General features: G+C 36.9%; 1 protein-coding gene across 3 annotated transcripts; it reads right to left on the reverse strand.

Moving 5' to 3' along the window:
- Nucleotides 1-117: 117 nt before the first annotated feature.
- Nucleotides 118-20861, reverse strand: LOC107197929 (calphotin). 3 transcript variants are annotated; one of them, XR_007439993.1, is made up of 18 exons: nucleotides 20498-20860; nucleotides 17141-18836; nucleotides 13343-13537; nucleotides 12937-13240; nucleotides 12709-12812; nucleotides 12405-12430; nucleotides 12169-12203; nucleotides 11607-12048; nucleotides 10974-11133; nucleotides 10169-10301; nucleotides 8255-8301; nucleotides 7975-8044; nucleotides 7796-7830; nucleotides 5820-5877; nucleotides 3426-3512; nucleotides 3260-3279; nucleotides 2829-2918; nucleotides 118-1259 (listed from the first exon to the last, which is right to left on the reverse strand). XR_007439993.1 is itself a non-coding variant. In XM_049481403.1 (18 exons), exons 1-18 carry the CDS (start codon nucleotides 20504-20506, stop codon nucleotides 1201-1203), a joined length of 3441 nt encoding a protein of 1146 aa, XP_049337360.1. In that variant the 5' UTR covers nucleotides 20507-20861; the 3' UTR covers nucleotides 118-1200. The 3 variants fall into 3 exon arrangements, 2 of the variants coding, with proteins under 2 accessions (XP_049337360.1, XP_049337355.1); XM_049481403.1 differs by lacking the exon at nucleotides 2829-2918 and having other exon boundaries at nucleotides 11607-11943; nucleotides 11983-12048; nucleotides 20498-20861; XM_049481398.1 differs by lacking the exon at nucleotides 2829-2918.
- Nucleotides 20862-22708: the final 1847 nt, after the last annotated feature.

Here is a 22708-nt window from a genome sequence, read left to right on the forward strand (position 1 = left end):
TTGTAAATGCATTATTCACATGGTTGTCATAGCCTCAGTTTGGTGCTGATCAGTATCAAGGTATAAAGACACAGATACATGTTTAATTGTTCTATATAAAATAAGTCATACTAGAAATTGCAATGGAAAACGTTGAGTTTAATAGCAGATGTGATACAATTTATTGTGTAGAACTGATTTTTCGCACCACAATATGATAATGTCAGTATAGAAAAAAAACTGAAAAATAATAAATATCAACATAAATTTCTTACTTCATGATCAAAGTTTAGATGCCTCAAAATAGTCCTGTATTACTATTTAGAAGTGATTTTTTTCTAATATGATGCACATTATTGTAATAGAACACAGAACTTTATTTGATTCACAATGGAAAAATATGCATATTGTAACCACTAATGATTATTGTGTATCTCTAAATCACTTTTTAGTGTTTTATCACTGTTCACAATCACATACCAGACTGAAGTCTTCAGCTGCAGACTAAATCCATTAATAGCTTCATTAAACTGTACAATGGAGGGTCACTGTGGGCCTAGCACTGGAAAATAGTACCATAGGCATCTCAATCAAAAAAACCCACTCAAACAAGAGGTTTACAAGCACTTCACATGTTTAAAATAACACCAAATGGATATCTCAAGATTGTAAAATGGACGTAATACTATAAAAGCACAACAGAATTGAATCCCGGCTTTTTTCCACAGTGCTGTGTAGCTTCTGTAAGAACTGTGAGATGGGACACAAAAAATGAGGCTTTCTTTATATGAAAGTAACACAAAATGGTTTATGCTAAATACACAAAAACAGAATATGCACTTTAGCTGGCATAATCTCAGTAAAAATGCTGTATGTTTATTTTACTTAAGCTTTATCTGTTCCAAACCCTTTCTTTACACAAGATCATATCTACAGCCAAAGTCATCTAGAGTGAATTAAGGTCACGCAGGAGAGCGTGACGGAAGTAAAAAAAAAAAAAAAAACACCCAGCTGAAGGAAGGGAAGTCATATTTTCCTCCTAAAGGTAATTTATACTTCAAGAAGCAAAGCAATTTTTACGTCAAATAGAAATTAAAGGAAGTCCTGCCTTTACGCAGCTGTACACCGTGCGCATACCAGCACACCCTGACAGCATTCTTTCATACCAGTCAGGAAAGAGAAAGAGTTCCAACAGCGCAGCTCCAGACACAATAAACCAAGTCAGTAATCGCCCGTCCTGATGGCACTTCCGGTCTCTCTGAACTTTAGGTGTGAATCAACTGTGAACAAAGTGTAAAATACACATTAAACATCAAGCAGAACATTTTTTTCCTGTCTATAATATGTATTCAGGGTTATTGCTTGTAATTATTTAGGAAAAATCAGAAAATCTGTCTTACACTATAAAGTTAAAGGACCTTTCTTTTACAATTTCAGCTAACAATTTTACTTGAATCCAAAATGTATTCATTTGACCAGTTGTGCTTTTTTTACTGATAAAGTGAAAAATCTCAAGATAATTATTAAGTTTCTAATGCAGCCTTTGGTTTGCCTCACTTCTGTCTGATTGGAATGCTTTTATTTAACGCTTGTATCTTATTATTTAGTTCTGACATAATCCTAATAACCCTTTCCTTTGCATCTTTCCTCCTCATGTTTTTGAGAAGTGTAATATAGACTTAGCTTTCTGAACACCTCAGACTTATCTCTCTGTACAGTGAAAAAAAAAGTTCAAAAGAAATCACTGAAGGACAACATTGCCATGAATTTCATATCCATAATTAATGTATTTATAGATCTGACCACTACTGTACATGACCATATTATTGTATTTTTTTTCCGATAATGTACAGAATTATACAGGAGTTTCAGTTTAGTATCTCCAGTACCGAGGCTGGATCAGTATTAGCAGTAGCCGCTAACCACAATGCTAGCCCTTTGGCCATTCAGAGCTGAGTATATCAGACTGTAGTCTGTGTGTTTACCGTGTCAAAACAAGCTAAGTGGGACAAACTGTTAGCTAATATCACCCTGGCTAATCGGAACACTCAGGGTTTCTCCGTGTAGCACCATTGGGCAGCATTTACTAGCGCTAACCTTTGCTAACTGTGGCTAGCAGTGCTCCTAACCATAGCTAGTACTGCTGTTAACTGCACTGTTGAAAATATTTAATCCATTACTGAGAAGCCCACAAGAGCTGAACTGTTAAGTCAGAGCGAACCTGGCTCTTAAGGGGAATGGCAAGTGACACACCAATTGGTTTATTGCATATTACGCCCAAAATACACCCATGATTAATTAAGACAATTAGTAAATGCCTTTTGCGCTTTTTGTATACGTTTCCTGTCGTTACAATAGCAAACACACACTGAAACACCCTAAAGCAAGCTGGGCAGTGCGCCTTCAGGTTACTAAAATTTCTTTTATCTGTTGTTCAACTTGTTATATGTTACTTTTTAAAGTAAATCTTTCATGATGTATTGCACTTTAATACAGTATTTGTTTTATTTAAGAAGCACCAGACTAGCGCAATAGTAAAAGCCCTAGTAATATCATGGTCTAGTTAAAAGTGTTAAACACCATGTTAAACTTAGGTTTCAATATATGTTCTCTATATCAGTAAACAACTGGTCCACTTTTTGGTAATATCTCTGCTCAAACACGTCATATCACAAATCAGATTAATATTAAACACTAGTCAAGTTTAGTTCAGTGGGTGTGTTAGTTCAATAAAACACTAAAATGTGCAGTGCAGAGCCACTCATGGATATCAATCCTGTACAAAACTGAGAGAAGAGCCCTCCACTGAAGGGTGAGGGTCTGGTTAAACAGCTGTCTTATCCTCGTACTTGCAGTAGATGCCCTCCGAGTCTCCGTCAATGAGGTCTGCGTAGAGGTCTGGAGGAGGCAGTATCTGCAGATCTACATTCTGTGTGGCTCTTTAAAAGGATTAAAGGAAAGAAGAGAGCAACATGGATGCAGAGTCAGTTCATTGACACAACCAGCGGGAGAATTTGACACATTCTACATGCAGAACCAGTCCAACAGCATGCCACAACTCAGCAATTACACAGTGCGTGGATGGAGTGTTTGTACATGTAAGTATGTGTGTGTGAAAGTCATCATTCCGAGAAAACTTACATGCTTTCCAATTCGTCTACATGCGCATGAGAAAGGGTAAAAAAAACAAGAGAGACAATGTCATGTTAGTTGAACTGTTAGATATGAGTACTTTCTCAGAACACTTTCCATGATTTTTGTCACAAAAAGGCTTCCTTACCTGGCTCTGGTTCTTCAATTCTTCATACACAAACATGCAGCAGAAAAAAAGAGAAAACACAAACACAAACTTTCAGGTTTCTTTATGTATTTAATAGTTATCTGACTCATTAAATACTCTACAGAACTAAAATGCCCTTCTGAGGCAGAAGATAGGATAGTCTTACATGGTGTTCCTGTTCGTAGTAGCATGTCCAGGCATTTTAGGCTGCGCAAAGAAGGTTGCCAGTTTCTGAAGTGCTTCATGTCTTGCTCTGCAATATGCACAAAGGCGTGATAATTTAGATAAAACAAGCACAAGATACACAACAGATTGAAGTAGGGCTGAACGATTTTGGAAAATAATCTAATTGCAATTTTTTATCTATAAATTGCGATTGCGATTTAAAATGCGATTTTTTAATGTCTTCAAGTATTTTTCAACAAACAGAAGCAATAAATCAATTTGTTTAATAATAAACAATGTCAGATTTATTTAAAGCACAGATAACAATAAAGCAAACAAATCTATGCTTTTCCTTTTCACCATTTGTTTCTCTGGTCCGAATCAGTTAATGAGTTCATTTACTTGGAGCGTTTTCTCGCTCTGTTCGGTCATAATGTAATAAATGTAAACGCACCAAAATGCGCATCAATAAACCACGCGAGCAGCCTGTGTCCTCTGATTGGTCAGAGCTGTCTGACACGGGAGTACGTTAAATATAAATATACGAAAAAAGTAAATACAGCGAGAAGATTTTGTGTTTCTACGTGCAGCGCAGATTTATACATAATAAACAGAGTCACGCGGCTGTGAGCGGTGAATACAGCGCAGACGGCGCGAGCATGGAGACAGTGTTTGTTCACAGCTGTGGTAATTAACGTTATCCACCTCCTCTAGCTGGTCTCGGTTAGCCAGCAAATGATAAGATGAACTTAAAAATACCCCTAAAATAAAATACTCTATTTAGAAGTATGAAGTAAATGTCTCTACTGTCCAGACAGGGCTTTCTACCAGATTTTGGAGCATTGCCGTGGGGTTGAATTACATATAAGTAAAAGAGTGTTAGTGAGGTCAGGATGTTGAATGTTCACCACCTCACCCCACCTCCTAACTTATTCCAAATATATTGGATGGAGCACCATCATTCCAGAGAACTCTGTTCTTCCACTGCACCACAGCTCAGTGCTGGGGGGCTTTATAACCCTCTAGCCCATGCCTGGCATTAGACACGATGCCAAAAGGTCAGAAAGTCCTGTTCTACTGGAAACACTTCTCTAAAGGAGAACTCTGGTGTAAAACTGACTTTAGTTGTAGTAAAACATTATAAAAAGAGTACTAACTTTGTTGAACAGCCCACCTCCATTCTCCCACAGCCACTGTTTATTAAATACAATTGTTTACAACCCATAGAGTACCCTTATCTCTGGGCGCCATCACCTTTTACCTTTATCTTAAGATGGCGGCGATCAGAGTTTACCTACGCTATGGGATGTAAACTGTGTTGTTTAAATAAGCTTTTTGTGCACTTTTCACTTTTAAACTTATTAATGCCTCGTTTTAAATGTCAGGGGTCTCCAGATTCTACCAATGAGGTGTGGAGCCACTTTGAGCCTGGATAACGGTGTAAAAAGCAATTTATCTTCAAGGGCAAAATATGCCCCATATCATCCATTCTAAAGCATGTTTGGACAAACTGTAAAAATGACTGGATCTTGGAAAGCTGTGGGAGATCGGAAATGGGCTATTCAACAAAGGTTAGTACTCTTTATAATGTTTTACTACATCAAACGTCAATTATACACCAGAGTTCTCCTTTAAGTAGATGAATACATTCATTAGAAAGGATGTCCACTTACTTTTGAACAAAAAGTGTCATGAAATATATTGTATTAATACTACAACTAAAACTAACAAAATTGAATGTAAATAATAGTATATTTATTAGTATATTAGAGTCATTGTAAGATATTTATTGTGAGATATACAATTTGGCCATTTTTTTTGTTTACATAGGATTGTACTTTTTTTGTTTTGAAGGCACAGCAAGTTTCCAATGAAAAGTATGATAAAATATTTACAAAAATGTAAGTGGTGTAGAGATACTGTATTTAACATATTATATTTTGTGTTTCATGGCTTGCTGTTTACGACTTACCTATTTTACAGTGAAATTTGCTATTGTAGCAGATAGATTTCCCAGGAAGGATAAGAAAAGACTTTCTTATCTTATCTTTTCTTAAGCACTAAGCCAAACAGGGCTTTACACAGTGCTGGTCACATGATAATTAGGAAGTTGCGTCTTTGTTCATTTGAATGGAAGTTCTCAGTAATTAACATGATAAAATGGCCACTCCTGCTGTTGCAGTGTTGGCAGGGTGTCAGTAATTAGCGCCATTAAGCTCTTTATCTGCCCCTCAGTCTTGTGAATGAAACAAAAGTAAACATATAGACGTTTAGATGTTTATTCACACAATTACATTAAACATTAACACAGAGTAACTTCAGAGTAAATAGATTAAATACTATTAAAGAGTGTAAAGCATTTAGAGTGTAGCATATCAGTCAGCCTGGTACTTACTGAACATTATCATTTCCATCAGTCTGAGCTTGCTGAGCTGGATCTGTCTCTGGACTCACTAAAGCATGCAAGACAACAGTTTACAAAAAGCTTTTAAAAACAGCATCAAACAGATCAAGATCTACAGCAGGGTGTCAAACCTGTCTGCAAAGGGGCAGTGTAGCTGCAGCTTTTCATTCTAGCCAAGCAGAAGCACATTTACATTTAAGGCTAAAGTTAGCAGTTTGTTCAAACATGCCTTTATCCAGAGCGATCACTGTTTACTTTAAAATATCATTAGCTCGCCTGTAGAGACTACAATGAAGCAGATACATTAATATTAGATGCTTCTAAATAAAACATATAGGTGCTAATTTAGGAACTCTATGAATAAATGGGTCTGTAGTTAGCATTTGAAGACATTAAGCAACTGGTCAGACTGCCAGTAAAAGTTGATTCCACCATCTTGGTACAGGACAGAGAAAACTCTAGATAGTGAAGGATGGTGGGTTGAGACCAGTGATACTTAATAGACAATAATACACGAGAGGGAGTGCTATCACATGTAATAGCAGTACAGCAGTGCCAATATTACATGTTATAGCACATACCTTGAGTGTATTATTGTGATTACAACACAGTTCCATTATTACTGTTTATTAAGAGATTTTTAGTTAAAGAGGACAAGAAAATATGATCTGTTTTTTTTTTTTTATATAAAAACTCTGTGAGTTAAAATAGTTCCATTGCTGCTCTGTTTGTAGCTGCGCTGTTTGGTTTGTAAGCGCTGCATTGTTGCTAGGTTATGTGGCGGAGTAATACATGGAGAGCTTCGGTTACAGTGCATTACTAGCTGATAATGGCACTCACAGAATGCTTCTCAGCCAATCACAGTGCAGGGTCTGAACTAACTGTGGTATAATTAGTAACGCATTACTCTAATCTGATCATTTTTTTCAATAACGAGTAATAACGCGTTACTATTTCCAATACAGTAATCAGATTAAAGTTACCTATTTAAGTCACTGCACATTACTTTTTTGTAATTTTTCTTAGTGCTACATAGCTTCAAAACATAACATTTAATGCAAAGAAGTGTTTGGAGTCGCAGCAGCAAACTTGTCCTAGAGGTGGAGCGAAGCTTCCAGTAAAGTGTTGAGGCAGCAGTAATTTAAAAGTAACTTAAGAGTAATGTAGTTACTTTTAAAATTAAGTAATTCATAAAGTAACTATTATTTTGTTTTATTGTTTTATTTTTAAAAGGGTAATCAGTAATCGAATAACTTTTAAAAATAACTATGCCATCACTACTTTTAATCATTGCCATAAAGTATCTTCCAATGAAAAACAAGCATTTCCAGGATATACAGGAGAGAGATAAAACCTTAATCACTTTCGATGGAAGCAAAAAAAACCCCAGCAAATTTCAGTTCATTTTTGAGAATTTCTGTTGGTTGATTCCTCATTAAATTTTAACAAAGAATGAGGGACAGTTTGTGTCTTCAAATTTTGTAGTAAACTAAAAATTGGCAAAAAAGATACCTGTTCTTCATTGGACAGCAACAGAATAAAGGGGCTGCTTAATTCTTTTTAAATCTGATCTAGGCAGTTACAGTAAGCCAGAGGAGGAAATGCAGCTGTTTGAAGACTAACCAACCGATTAAACAGGTGAAATCAGTGTGCTGCTGGTTATTAAGAATGTACACGTTTGATACCCCTGATCTGCAGCATTCAAGAAAAAGCTCAAATGTTCCTGTTTTGACATTTTCATAGAGGTTCTGTTTAAACTCCCAAAACCCAAAACCAAACCTGTTATTGAGCATGCACATTAGAATCTGCATGTCTAAGAAGACGGATTAATAAGGCATTAGACCACATTCTTAGCTGTGTCTTGGAAATGGATATATTATCACCTTTCTGATCATTTCTTACAGGAGAACAGGCTGATGTCTTACTTATCTTACTTACTATATGAAATAGCTTTCTAATTGACTCACCTCTTTCCATAGGAGATTCTGTCAGATTTAGGTCTCTGAAAGATTGAAAGAACATTTTTTTTTTTATCAAAGCAATATTTAAACACAGGACAATAAACTTCTGTGTTACTCTAGTATATATTAGACAGATATTTTTATTGACAAATAAAGAGAAGAAAACACACAGAGTCAGTACTTACAGATCAGTGCTGTCAGTGGGAGTAAATGGTGCATCATCCTCATCACACCATTCCTCGCTGTCATCTGTGACTAAAATCACAAACATTTATATTTTAATTAGGACACAAATCTTTGAGTCTTTAATGCAGAAATAGATCTATACGATTCAAATTTAATTGAGTACAAATTATTTTTTACATCCATATACAGACAAGAACATCATCATCATCAGCAGCAGCAGCAGCAGCAGCAGCAGCAGCACACATCTCAATATACATTAGTTTTGCTAAATTCACTTACAACTCTCTTGGTGTAGGTCTTGGTTCAAGATGTAAGGGGTTGAGGATCTGAAATAAAAAGAGAACAAATCTGATATAGACACAACTGGTACATACTAGTAGTACCAATTTGATATATTTTGATATTTTCATTAAATTAAATGTAATGATATAATAATAATATATATTAATAATATTAATAATATATTACGTTAAACCAGACATCATTGAATAGGCTGGATAAAGTATATATATATATATATATATATTAGCATAACACACTTTAAAACTGCAACAATGGGTGCAGACGCTCTGCATGAGATCGTCTACTAATTGAACCACAGTATATATGAATGCTGTGCTGCTGGATTGTTTGTAATTTCTATTTTTGTTTTTCAGCATAAATGTGATCCAATACGTTATCAGATTCTTATCTAATCCCTAAAACTAGATAAAGGTAATACAATTTAACAAATGAAGGTGTTTTGCATTTATTGATTAATAATAATTACCCAGCATTACATACAATTCCTTAAAAAGTCATGGTTATTTAGTCATATTGATCAAATGATTAAATAATGATTAGCATGGTGTAAATTCATATTACTCAATCAATGTTAAGTAGACAATATCTTTTTTATTTTGTTGTCTCAGGTGTTAACGTAAGGAAATATATACTAATATTGAACTCTACTTTAATACAATGAGTTAAAGTTGTAACTTCAGTTACTTCAGTTTAAAGTTGTTGTTTCAGTGTTGAATAAACTGTTAATTTGTAACTGAGTGGCTCAAAGTGCTGGGGATAGAAATGCAATTTGGTTCAAATCCTGATCATGTAGCTTGCCATCGGCTACCGGAGCCCTGAGAGAGCACAATTAAAGGAAATGCAGTGGGGGAGGGCTGCTAACAGACACAACAGAATACATATATTCTCTCTAAATATCAGAACATTTCACACTGAAATCCCATGTTTTGCACTTAATGCCATTTTGAAACGATAGAGAAAGCTAGAAACAGGAGCCATACACACAGCAAGCAGAAATGACTAATTGACTAAACAGAAAAATTATTCATTGATTAGTCGACTACCAAAATAATCATTGGTTGCAGCCCTATTATAAAGGTTATGTTTTCAGTGTAACAGGAAACAGCGTAGATTTCACCTAAAATTACCTAATGCAGTTGATTACTCTATGATTGTTATGCATGTAAATGTAACAAAATTATTTTAAAGTGGCAGCTGAAAGTCTGGTGTTCACCACGCAGGCTTATGGAAATGTGCCGTGCCTCTAGCAAATTCCTGAGAAACTCGATCAAAGCTCACCCAGCTGGAAAACGTTACGAAACTCTGAGGCAGATAATATACAAATACTGATACTCAGAACCACTGTTACTCTTTCAAAGAGTGGCACATATCACTTCTGGCTTTTAGCAAATGATGTTACAAAAGTCATAAAGAAGTCCAGGGTATTATCTTACACTGAGGAATGTAATGAGTAATGAGTCCTCCACCAGACAAACAATGAACAATAAGGTGTGTATGGCAGGACAGTGAGGAAGAAGCCACTTTTTTTTTCCTGAAAAAAGGACACTGCTGACGGTTTAAAATTTCCTTAAATAAGCCAGAAGCCTTTTAATAGAATGCTCTGTGGACAGGTCAATCCAAAAGTGAACTTTTTGGTTTAAATGAAAATGATGTTAGGAGAAAAACAAACACTGTATTCAAAAATATGATCCTCATCATAATTGTTAATTAGCTCTAAACCATAAGACTGTGTGTCAGCCCCAGTTGTTTGGGGTTGCATTTTTTATGACAAAGTTTGCTCAATAAATAAATGTAAAAACTGTATTGTACCGTATTTAGGTCAAATAAACACACAAAAACAGATCTGTAATGGGCTCACACGTTTTATGCTGTGGTTATGGTAATAGTTACCTGCTGCCTGTGCTTGTAACCTCAGGGTCGGTGAATGCAGAGCTGTTGGGTCTGCTGGTTGCTTTAGCTTTCTTCCCAAGCTCCATCATCTCCTGTACATCCAGCTCCACACTCTCCACTGAGATATACCCATCTGAAAGCAGTTATTAGAATAGAGCTACTTTAATGTAAACCCAGTACTGATACATGCATTTGGAGATTGAGGTCCAATTGGCTTTAATGCTCTAAATATGAAATAAATAAATACTAATATCTAATATAATTATATCGACTAATGGCTGCAGCCCTAGATACCATTACAGACCATTACAAACCTACAAATTCATGCCAAGACATCTGGCATGTTGCGTTACACATGGGTTAAACGGTACGTGAAGATCAATAAATATTGTTCATATCAGCCCTGGTAACCTTTATCTTCATTCTGGATAGCTTTGAAATCCAGCAATTCCTTCCAGCTCCAACAGTTTTAGAAACTATTTTGAGATGAGTGTAATTCTTCAGATCAATGGACCTCATTCACCAATCGTTCTTAAGGAGACATTTCTTCCTAAAACCCACGTATGTAACTTGCACAAAGATTGTTACATTCATCAATGTTTTCTTATTTGCGATTTGTTCAGTTTATTATAAGGATAACGAAGCTGTAAACTATACTGCAGTTTAAAAACATTGCTTTTTAGCTTGAATCTGAAGTAGACTTTTTTTATTAGGACATCTCTCTCTCTCTCTCTCTCAAAAAAAAAAGAAAACTAAAGAAAGAAGGTTCTTAGGAAGACCCAATGTTCTCATTCGGCTGACTCACATCTGTTGTTGCTGTCCCTGGCCAGCCATTTTCCTTTAGGGCAGTCAGTGGTGCGGATAATGCTGACTGTCTCTCCAGCCTTTACTGCCAGGTCATTCTTACGGCCTTTGCAGGTCTCCCTTGCCTTGATCTCATACATCGCCTCCTCCTCTCCTGTAATCTACAAAAAGAAAGAGAGAGAAAGAGAGAAGGGGGGGAATAAAAAAAGAAAATCTCAAAATAATGGTGTAAAACATAATGCACGTGAGGGTGAAGCCATGTAAGCGTTGCTGCTATCATTAAGATATCGTCCATCCAATTCAAAGTGTTAGAACTGCCATCCATGACCGGGAATTCCAGAAAGCATAACTGGTGTGAGTTGTTAACTGATGTAACAAAGCTGAACAGTTAGTGTTCTCCTTCAATCATATATATATATATATATATAACTGTTGAATGATGTAACACTAACAGCAGTTTGCTGTTGAGTAACTTCATGTTACACCGAGTTCACACAGGCCAGACAGGGAAGCACTGGAATTTACTAAATTAAGGAAAGACATGCTGTGGTTATGTGGACTAAAACAACGCATGCACAACAACGCTATTATTTCCTTATTAACACATCGTTTTGTGTGAGAATTTGCTACTTACCTTGAATTTTTTCTTTAGTTCAGCTTCCTTCTTCTCTTTCTCTTTTTGTTCCTTCTTCTCTCTTTCCCTCTCTCTCTGTTCCTTCTTTTCTTTTTCTTTGTCTTTGTGCTCTTTTTCTTTCTGCTCACTCTTGTCCTTGTCCTTCTCTTTATGCTCCTTCTTTTCTTTTTCCTTCTCTTTTAGCTCCTTCTTCTCTTTTTGCTTCTCTTCCAGCTCCTTTTCTTTTTGCTCCTTTTCTTTTTCTTTTCCCTTATCTTTCTGCTCCTTCTTTTCTTTTTGCTCCTTCTTCTCTTTTCCTTTTTCCTTCTTTTCTTTCTCCTTCTTTTCTTTTTCCTTCTTCTCTCGTTCTTTCTCTTTTTGCTCCTTCTTTTCTTTTTCCTTCTCTTTCTCTTTCTGTTTCTCCTTCTTCTTCAGTTCTTTCACATCCGGGCTTGCATTCTTTCTATAAAAGCAGGAACAGATATTATATACTGTGACATAAGCGTACAGATCCAGCACACAAATAGAAAACACAATCAGTAAATAAAGAGAAACGAGAGTTAGGTAAACTATTAAAACAGACCTGGCAAACAAGGTTTTTCTTGAGGAGTCTTCATTCTGTAAACAGATATTTGATGAAATCAATAAAAGCAAAAAACAATTCACATCTACGTGACCAGTAAAACTCTATTTGTGAAGTTACAGTATAAGATATTAGAATAAGAATCAGAAGTATTGCCTAATAATAAGATTTAGTTAAAATAAGCATAATATAACACACAGTTTTTGGAAAAACATGTTAATTAAAAACACACTTACCACATTAACAGAATCAGCATATGGATCTAAAAATCAAGAAAACACTGATGAAAAACAGGTCCATGATCTGTGGCATGTTTTAGCTCAATACTGTAATAAGCAATATAGAAACTCTGTTCTTATATTATCTTATATAACTGACAGAACAAGGGCAGATACAAATCTAAAATCTGCAGTTTCAGTGGGTCAGCAGACCAGAGACCTCTTAAAGGTAAATCACATTACAGACTGATAAAGGTACATTACACCAAACTAATTTCTGTACTAACATGAAACAAAATGCAACAAATAAATGTCTTCATACTCATGGGAACTATTTTGCGTGGTTTCTTAGTGGATTTTTGTCTCTTGTTGGCTGCTAGGTCTTCATAGATGTTATTGTCACCGTTGTCATTCATCTCCAGGGTCCTATGGAAACGTAAAAATACTGATTAAATATTTTTTAATCGTTAAAAAAAAAACTAATAATGTTGGTTAGTTTTGAAATCTAAAAATGGTAAAAATGAAATCGTTAATTATCCTCGTGATTTACCCTGATGGAGATGGACTGACAGGAGAGTCTGGGACTGAATCTGGAGTTCCTGTTGCTTTTGGAGCAGAATCGGTTTCTGTGGTCTCCACACTTGGAACAAACTCCTCTGAATTTGTCTGATATTCTGGATATAACTGTTCCAAAAAGGCTTGTTCATGAACTGAAAATGCAAAACTTTCATGTTCTGGAAGTTCAGCTTGTTGTGGATCCTCGAGAGCAACTGGTTCAGATGAATCATCAAATTCTGAATCGTCCAATGACGAATTTTCTGAGGTGAAATCCACTGGAGCCGGAATAATGATCCCTGTAACAATTATAGATTACATTCAAGTGTTTTAGAAAAAGGATTCTTAAGAGAATAAATAATATCAGGCATTTCTGAATTCTAAGTTCTGCTAAGTTGTACCGTTTTCCTCCACTGGCTGATCCGCCAGAGTGGAGGTCTGTAGATCTGTGCTCAGGACACACGCTGGCTTCTCTGGCGTGATGCTTCCATTGGGTACAGTCACGGGGGTCTTTCTAGGTGGAGGTGGCGGAGGCTTACCCTTCGCTGCAGCAGGTTTGTGCACAGTCAGCACTTTAGGAGCGGGTGAAGCACGGTCTAAAGAGAACAGAGGCGGGAACGTTATTGCAATGAACTCTCAGGCAAACCTTTAGAGACTATTTCAAGGCAAGACAAATTTACTTAGCTTGGTGTGGATTAAAATTCATTCACAAGTATACAGCATCATCAATAGCTCAGGGTTTTGTAGTCAAAATGGTGCACAGGGGCTAAGGAAGTTAACTGTTTGTATCAGTGAATGATACTTGTGATGAATGGAAAATGCAGGAAAGAAACGGTTTGACAACTTACAAATAAAATGTAAGTCTATATGACGTCCTTGTCCTGTCTCTTGTCAGCCTCTATATTTTTTTTTACCATATTTTATTTGTTTATCTAACCATGTGCTCAATAATACATGTCTGTCTGTGTCTCTACTTTCCTCTGCCTTGGTCCTTAATGCTCCAACCTGTGCTCAGGGTTGCCAGGTCTAACATAAATATCCAGCCCAAACTCAGTCTAAAACCCGCCATTCAGAAGCGTAAACTAACCCAAAATGTTGTTTGCGTTTGAAGCCAATGGCAAAACAACTATGATTGTACGACTTAGTATTGTGTTTATAGGGAATTTATTATCACTATTGCTATTTATCTTAAAGTCATTAATAGTATTATAACAGTAGTGCCCCTTCTGAACTCTATTTTCTCCTCTTGAACTTTTTTTTCAGGTTACAAGAAAGATTGAGTTTAGTGTCGAATTGTAAGTCTTCCTGCTGTGTTACATAATATTCAAGGCAACGCCCACTTTTTTGTTTTTGGTGGCCGCGGTAATTTTTAAATTATTTAAAAGTCCAAAAAAATTCACTCCGCTACCCCTGAATTTTCACCTGCGACTGAAATTTCAAACCAGCCAAATTTGGCAGGAAAAATGTGAATCTGGCAACTCTGCCAGTGTTAATCTGTAACCACACCCCCTCTTCAGAGACCCCAGGTGTTTTCTATTCCCCATGTGTATATTTAAAGCCCCTGTGTTTCAGCGTGTGGTTGACTGGTCTTGTGTATGTTTTACATGAGTCAGGTTGCTGTTTCTTTGTTTTCTGTCTGTGGTTAATTCTGTGTTTATTCTACTAGTCCTGTCTGTTCATTAGGGGTGTCACAATTCTCTAAATACTTGATTCGATTTTATTTCAGATTTTAGGGTTACGATTCGATTCGATTCTCGATTTTTTTATGTTTTTTTTACTTTTACTTTTTACGATTTTCTTTATTTTATTATTGTTATATATATATATATATATAATATCAAAGTATATAAAAAACAGAGTATATTAAACTTTTGCTACCATAACTTTACCCTGAAAATGTGAATTAGGCTTTACAAATATAGTACATAACCTTCATACTGGAAACATGCTCTAATATTGGGCTTCCTTTGTATTTTTACCTTTAAATATACACATAAGAGTATCACGGTTTGACAGAGTAGCACAACTCGACAGAACACCTGTTGACTTGGCTCGCCGTGTGGGCGTATCCGTGACGTTTTTTTAATTCAAATGAAGCCACAGGTGTAGTCAATCATAAGTTTAAGATTTTTTATCAACAACTGTGATTTATAGTTCGTCTATAGAGCTATAGATCGTTGATCCTCTTTTTGACTTCGAGGCTCGAGACCATGCCATCATTTCGATCGATTTCGATAAAATGTATCTTGTTTTAAATTTAGATGTGGTTTATTGTTTATGTTCTTGTTAATAATTTATCTACATTTACATGCGCTTTGCATCCTCCCTGCTGCAATCCCTGACAGTCTAATAAATATATGCTGTCAGAATTATCCCCCGTTTTGAAAAAAGAAAAACAAAACCCCACAACTCTTAATGTGTAATTAATTATTTTATAATACAAAACAAGACCACAGAAAAATATATTCATAAGGTTTTCATACTTGACCTACAAACTGGACCTGTAAAAAGATCAATGTAAGATTCTTTTACTATCTGTCATAGATACCCAGGCATTGTGCTTAATGTTTTGTTGTCAAAAATACTATTGACAAAAGCAGCTCTTGCAGATGACTCATACATTTCCTTGAGACACAACATTGCTCAACCTCCCTGTCATCCTGACTATGAGAGACATGCTGCACTGCACAACCACAATAGGGTTTGATGGATGCCTCACATACCGACTCTGCCCAAAGAATGAAGGCTTTTCTCTGTTACACAAAAGTGGGGAGTGTTACTATCACCTACAGTCTGTTTATGAACCATTTCTGGAAACCCCCATTCCTAAATGGCTGTAGACTTCTAAATAAACTAAGTTTTCTCAGCATAATACAATAAACACTTTATTAACATTTTATATCATACACATATACAGAAACTAAGATCTTACAAGAAATCAATGTACTTGATTTCCACACTGTCTACACTGTTTTAATCAGCTCCACTGATCATACAGGAGCACTTTGTAGTATTATCATTTCAGACTGTAGCCCTGTATCTGTTTCTCTGCATACTTTATTATCCACCATTATTTTGTTATTCAATGATCGGGACCACCACAGTGCAGCTATTAATTGGGAGATTCGTCATTCTCAGCACAGCATTGACACTGACATAAAAGTGGTGTATTAGTGTGTGTTGTGCTGGTATAAGTGGTTGAGGTGCAGCGGTGCTGCTGGAGTTTTTAAACGCCTCAGTGTCACTGTTGGACTGGAGTAGTCCACCAACTATAAAACCATAAATCCAACCAACAGCACCCTGTAAAAACTGATGCAAGAGCTGACGCTACATTTACATTGCTCCGTCACTTCAACGCACATGTTTCCCATTCATTTTTTTTAATGAGATGCGCCGGCTCCGTCAGACGCAGTTGCGCAGTGCATTATGGGCCCGGTGTATCGAGTCCGGGGAATGCAATACGATGAAAAGTTGAGCCGAGGTAAACTTCATGCAAATGAATCTGTCCAATGCGATGCGTCTATCCAATCAGAGATCAGGTGTTTGCTTGATACGTGTCCTCATGAAAATTTTTTACAAATATTTTAGTTCCGCTTTTAAGCGTTCCAGAGAAGCCTGGAAATTCCCCTTCCTTTATGATTAGTCCCTGCTGATTTACAGGGACTCTGATCAACGTAATACAGCGTGGAAAAAGGTTGCTGAGATTGCTGGGGTCTCTGGTGGGTTTTGAAAATATTATTATATAATTGTTAGCCTATATGCTGCTCACTAGACAGTGTTATGAAGCTCAATTGAACACCTAGATTTATATATAAGTTAATAGGAAATAAAGCTTGTATAAAACCATTTCCCATTTAAACGATTTAATTGGATGACACAGGGAATGCCCTTGTAATGTCCGTATGCGACCAATTGGATAGGGACAGTGCGTTTATGTGCATTGACGCGACAGAGCAGTGTAAATGCAGTGTAAGAATGACCAAAACAAACTGTGCTAATGACTCAGTCTTCACATCTACAGGGTGGAGCAGAAACTGTAAGTAGGAGTGCTTAATAGAGGGGACAGTGAGTGAACACAGCACTGTTGTGTCTGATCCAATTGTACCAGCACAACACACACTAACACACCACCATACCAGTCTTACCACACTGCTGAGAATGACCCAAAACTATGAATGAACCATGTATTGTACACTTACTGTGATCTAGGCCGTTAGTCAGGGCTGTTTCAGAGCTAGGGGTATTAGACCTGACTGAAGCTCTATCCCCCGACTGATCCTCATAGTCAACTGGAGGGATATCAGGAAGATCCACAACAAGAGATTGTCGGACCTGTGCAGCTTCCACTGCTGGGGCTGGTTCAGCTTGGGTGGCTTCAGGATGTAAATTCTTCGGTGTTGAAGACTCAACTGGAGCCAATGCTGGAGAGGTTGTGTCAGGTAAGACCATTCCTGGAGATTCAGGTGTAGTAGGTGTGGGTGTCTGGTGGCTCACATTATGCTTTCTCTTAGCCTTTTCTAGAAGATTCAGCACTCTCTGATCACAAATGGTGTGTTTGACGGGGGCCATCTCCTCAGCTCTTGCTAAAACAGACAAGGCTGAAATGGGTGTGGATGAAGTGGATGACAGAAGCTCTGGTGTCTTCTCTGTCTGGTCCATCCCTTCATGAGATTCAGCAGTGCCGTTTTCTGTCACCGGCTTTACGTCTGTAGCTGCAGATGACAATATTGGAGAAGTTCTTGGGCTAGAAGCTGCATCTGGATTTGGGGTTAGCGTTGGCAGAACCAGGTTAGCTGGCTCAGGTGTGACTGATGCAGATCTGACTGGGGCAGGGGAGGCTGTGCGGGAGAGATTGGGACTGCTGGAAGGTGGAGTAGATGAAGTAGAAAGTGCAGTGATAAAAAGATCAGGAGTAACTGGGACAGGTATATCTAGGGAATAAATATCTGCATCTAGAATGTCTTCAGGAATAATTGGAGGAGGAATATCCATATCAAGAATATCTGGCATCTCTGTAGAATCTGGCATTTCTGTCGTCATGTTCTCAGGCAAAGATACATCTGGCACTGCAACTGGAATAGGACTTTTTGGCTTTAAGATGTCTGGTTCAGAACAAACCTGGGACACAATGTCCATTTCTGGAACTGTCCGCACTTCAGGAACCTCTGGCTCAGGAATGGCAGGATTAGAAATAACTGGAGCAGGAATAACAGGGATGATTGGACTACTGGATGCTGGAACAACTTCTGCTTGACTTGGGGGAACGAGAGCCTTGTAAGACACAGGCTTATTAACTATAGGAGTTGAGTTGACTGGAGTGGAGCTGCTGGGAGCAAGATGATCAAGTGCAGGGTTCACTGGAACTGTACTTTCTGCAATGTCTCTCTTTTCTTTCTCAGCTTTGGGCGATTTTGAAAAGTTGAAAAAATTCTTCTTTTTAGGTGTGGAAACTTTGCTTGGAGATGCCACAGCTGAAGAGGCTGAGATAGGATCAGGTTTGGGGGTCTCTTCAATGACTGGAATAACAGGATTTACAGGCAAAACCAGGGGAAGATTCTTATCTTTCAATGCTTGTTTGATAAGATCCCCTTCCTTTTTTTGCTTCTTGTCCACCAATTCAGGATTCATGTTTAATGGTAAAGGTTCGGGCATTGATACCGGCCGCTTGCCGGGGCTCTTTTTGTCATCTTTGAAGACCACTCGAGGAGTAAAGGACATGCGGTTCTCCATGATGCTGGTAACCAGAGGATTGCTTATTTTGGTGGTGGGCGAGGTGGGAAAGGTTGGAGAGGTGAGAGCTTTGGGTTTTTCTGGGATGGCAGGTTTGACTCGGATCTTCAAAGTTTCATCATTCTGGAACCTAGCCTTCAGGGACTGGAAGTCCACCCCTTTATCCTGTGGGAAAATAAAATGTGAACAAATCAGGAAAACTATCTAAGGAATGACTGTATAATTCACATATTAGGTTTCAGTAACCAATAGACACAAGCACTCTTATGATCAACAGGTTACATAACACTGAAATTCAGAAGAATTAAAGGGCAAGTTTATCACCACTGATCATAAATAGTTTCGTGGAAAAATAAAAAATACAAGGGGATAAAGGGTACAGTGCATATTAAAATATATATTGGCTTGAACAATGCAATATATAACTTGTTTTCAACAATGCTAAGTAACATTTTGGAATTCTAGATGGATTTACTAAAAAGTGCAACAACTAGGTATGCATCAAACATTTAGAAATGGAAATTGCTTAGCAGAAAATGTCATAAAAGCTAAATAAGTTAAAGCCTGAATAATTTATAGCTTACAGTGACATTTTTGGTGATGTGATCAAATTGCAATTAGCTGAAATGTTAAAATGTCAGTGTTCAAGAGATCTAATTAATGCAGTGGTGAAAAAAAGGCAAAATTATGGAAAAGGTTTGACATTCAATAAACAATAAGCTCTGGAAAAAAAATAAAAGAAACCACTTCAGTTTCTGAATCAGTTACTTAGTTTTAGCTATTTAAAGGTATATTTTGGAGTAAAATGAACATTGTTTGTTATTCTATAAACTACGGACAATATTTTTCCCAGATTCCAAATGAAATGATAGAGCATTTATTTGCAGAAAATAAGAAAACTCAAATAGGGTTATATTCATTACGTTTTAAGAGTTCAGAAATTAATATTTGGGGGAATAACCCTGTTCTTTAATTACATTTTTCATGCATTTGGCATGCTCTCCTCCACCAGTCTTACACACTGCTTTTGGACAACTTTATGCCACTCCTGGTGCAAAAATCTAAGCAGTTCAGCTTGGTCTCATCTTCTTCTTAATTACATTCCAGAGGGTTTCAATTTGGTAAAATCAGAGAAATTTTAAGTGTTCTCTAATTTTTTTTTTTCCAGAGCTGTATTTCAGTGCATCCCAATTTTTTTATTATTTCAACCTAAACGTTAACTTTAAACCTATAACTCATCCTTGTACTAATATTACACTACTGGAATTAAACGTTTCATCAGATACTTTCACAATTTACAGATCATCTATCAATCTCCCACAGATCTACAGATAATCTACAGTCATCTATAGTGTGCTATATTGTACTTTATACTCTAAACATTAGACCCTGAAATGTTAAACAGCTAAAACACAGAATCAAATCTTAACACATAAAAACCAAACTAACTAATTAACTATCTAACTAACACACATTACAGCCAACATTTTCATGTGGAGCTCACATGGATGGAACATGAGCTAGGTGAGTTTCAGGTGGGCATGGGATTTGAGTGTGTTTATTTATCTGTTGTTACCTAGAACCCAGTTTACTTCCCAAATAGATCCCATCAATTCAGCTCACACTAATGTCACAGGGGTCCCATCTTGGCCCCATGTGCTGTGTACACCCCGATGGGGCCCATGTTTAAAACCCCTCTTGGGCTGATAGAGCATATCACTGACACCCAAGATATAAAGTTCTTTATTTTGGTATATTGATCAGAATTTTCTAAAAGCAGTAATGACTTATTATTATTAAACTGAGACAAAACACCCAGAACTCACCTCATCCATTTTGATGACGAATCCTTCCAGCTCTTCTTCACATAAACAGTCTTCACCTTCAGCCCCGCATTGTCCTCAATCAGACAGAAACTCTCACCATAAAATAATAATCCTCTCCCACGCTGGGATTAATCCAGACTGAGCGTATCTATACGTGGGTTTGAGTGAGTGCCAGGCTGAAGTATGAACACCGGCTAGCGCCGCGAGCACGCGCTCCTCAGCCCTCTGGCCTGTGAGAGGAGCTGCCTGTGGTTTCGGAGGAGGAATGAAGACTGAGAGGAACATTCAGGAACAAATCAGCACCTCGGCGTGGCCCGTCAGACGAGTCCGGCCTGAGGAATGACAGAGAGAGTTCAGCAGCACACTCCTGATGTTTTCACTCTGCAGGAATGCGGTCTGTCAGGCCTGGCCTGAGTCCTGAGGAGTGACACGGTCTTCTGTTTTTAGTCAGCAGCTCTAATCTCTATCACTCCTCAAAACCCGGGACTATCACCCCCCATCAGCCGGGGAACTATCACTTCAGATACCAGATTCATTTCACTCTGCTATAAAAGTTTCAGCTTCTCTAGCAGTGTCAAAACACTCACTACATTTCAGCCCCCCTACAGAGACATACACAAGTCTATACATATAATTTTCTTTGAATTTACCAAATTGAAAACCTCCAAGAGGAAGATGGATGATCACAAGCCACCAAACCAAGCTAAACTGCTTAAATTTTTGCATCAGTAGTGGCATAAAGTTATCCAAAAGCAGTGTGTAAGACTGGTGGAGAAGAACATGCCAAGATGCATGAAAACTGTAATAAAAAAACAGGGTTATTCCACCAAATATTGATTTCTGAACTCTATAAACTTTATGAATATGATCTTGTTTTTTGAAAGCCTGCGTTTTTTTTTTTTTGTTATTTCAGCCATTTCTCATTTTCTGCAAATAAATGCTCTAAATGACAATATTTTTATTCTGAATTTGGGAAAATGTTCGTAAAATGTCTCTAAATGTCCGTAGTTTCGAGACGTTAATTTTACTCAAACATTTAAGTATAAACAGCAAAATAAAAAAAAAACTGATTCAAAAACTGAAGTGGTCTCTTGATTTTTTTTTTCCCAGAGCTGTATAATATTTAATTAGCACAGTGTAGCTTGCCTTTGTAGCCTATTTAAACCATTTCTTACAACATGTTCTCATAAACAGTTCTCTTAACCCCCTGGAAGAGTTATGAGTCCTAGTCTCATAATATAATTTCCTTTCAGTGGGAAATCTTCCAGTGTTGAGTACGTATAACTCTAATGCAAGAGTTTGGGGACATCAGTCAAATTTTGTTTAGTTGAGTTTGTTTAGTAGTATGAAGTTGTTACACACTTTCATACAATATAAACTATGATTACAGTTTTTCCCCCACATGAAACATGTTATTACATTTTACCTGAATTTATGATAAATTCATAGAATATATAGAAAATTATATGAAAATATGAATATGAAAATATTCGTGTAGTACTTCACTATAATATCTTCCTAATGCCCTGAAAATGAGCTGGTTTGTGTAAATTAATACTAAATGCTTTTTAGGACAAGCTCATAGAACACATACACCATAGTAAAGGTAAAATTCAACATACAGGTACTTAATGGGATTAATATGTGAAAAAATAACCATCTCTATATATCTCTATATATCTCTATATACCATGTCCTAAATTTCCTTCGGGATAAAAAAAGTATCTATCTATCTATCTATCTATCTATCTATCTATCTATCTATCTATCTATCTATCTATCTATGTTAACCTATTAAATTAATCTAATGTTATATTCTGTAGTATTTGAATACATTTTAAATGATAAGTAGTAATGTTATGAGCTGAATGAACTATTAATATGTGCTGCTATTTGTGTGTGGTGTAATATTTAGTAAGCTGCAGTAAAAGTGTACTGTACTGTAGGTAGAGGAGGAGATGATGGTATGAAAATGTCAGGTTACTTTTATTGGTGTGCCACTCAGGTATGAAAAGAAACAGAAGAAATACCATCATCTGTACAGAGAGAGTGAGTGGTAGATTTATTGTTGCCTGGGGGAGATGTTTCTCTAAAACAGGCCAAAAATGGTCAACAGCCATGTCTTGTATCTTATATTATTATACAGGTTCCCAACAAAATAAATACATTATTAGGATTTATTTGTTTTTATACATATATTAAATACTACCA

The sequence above is a fragment of the Astyanax mexicanus genome, chromosome 1 (assembly GCF_023375975.1).
Source record: "Astyanax mexicanus isolate ESR-SI-001 chromosome 1, AstMex3_surface, whole genome shotgun sequence".
NCBI lineage: Eukaryota > Metazoa > Chordata > Actinopteri > Characiformes > Acestrorhamphidae > Astyanax > Astyanax mexicanus.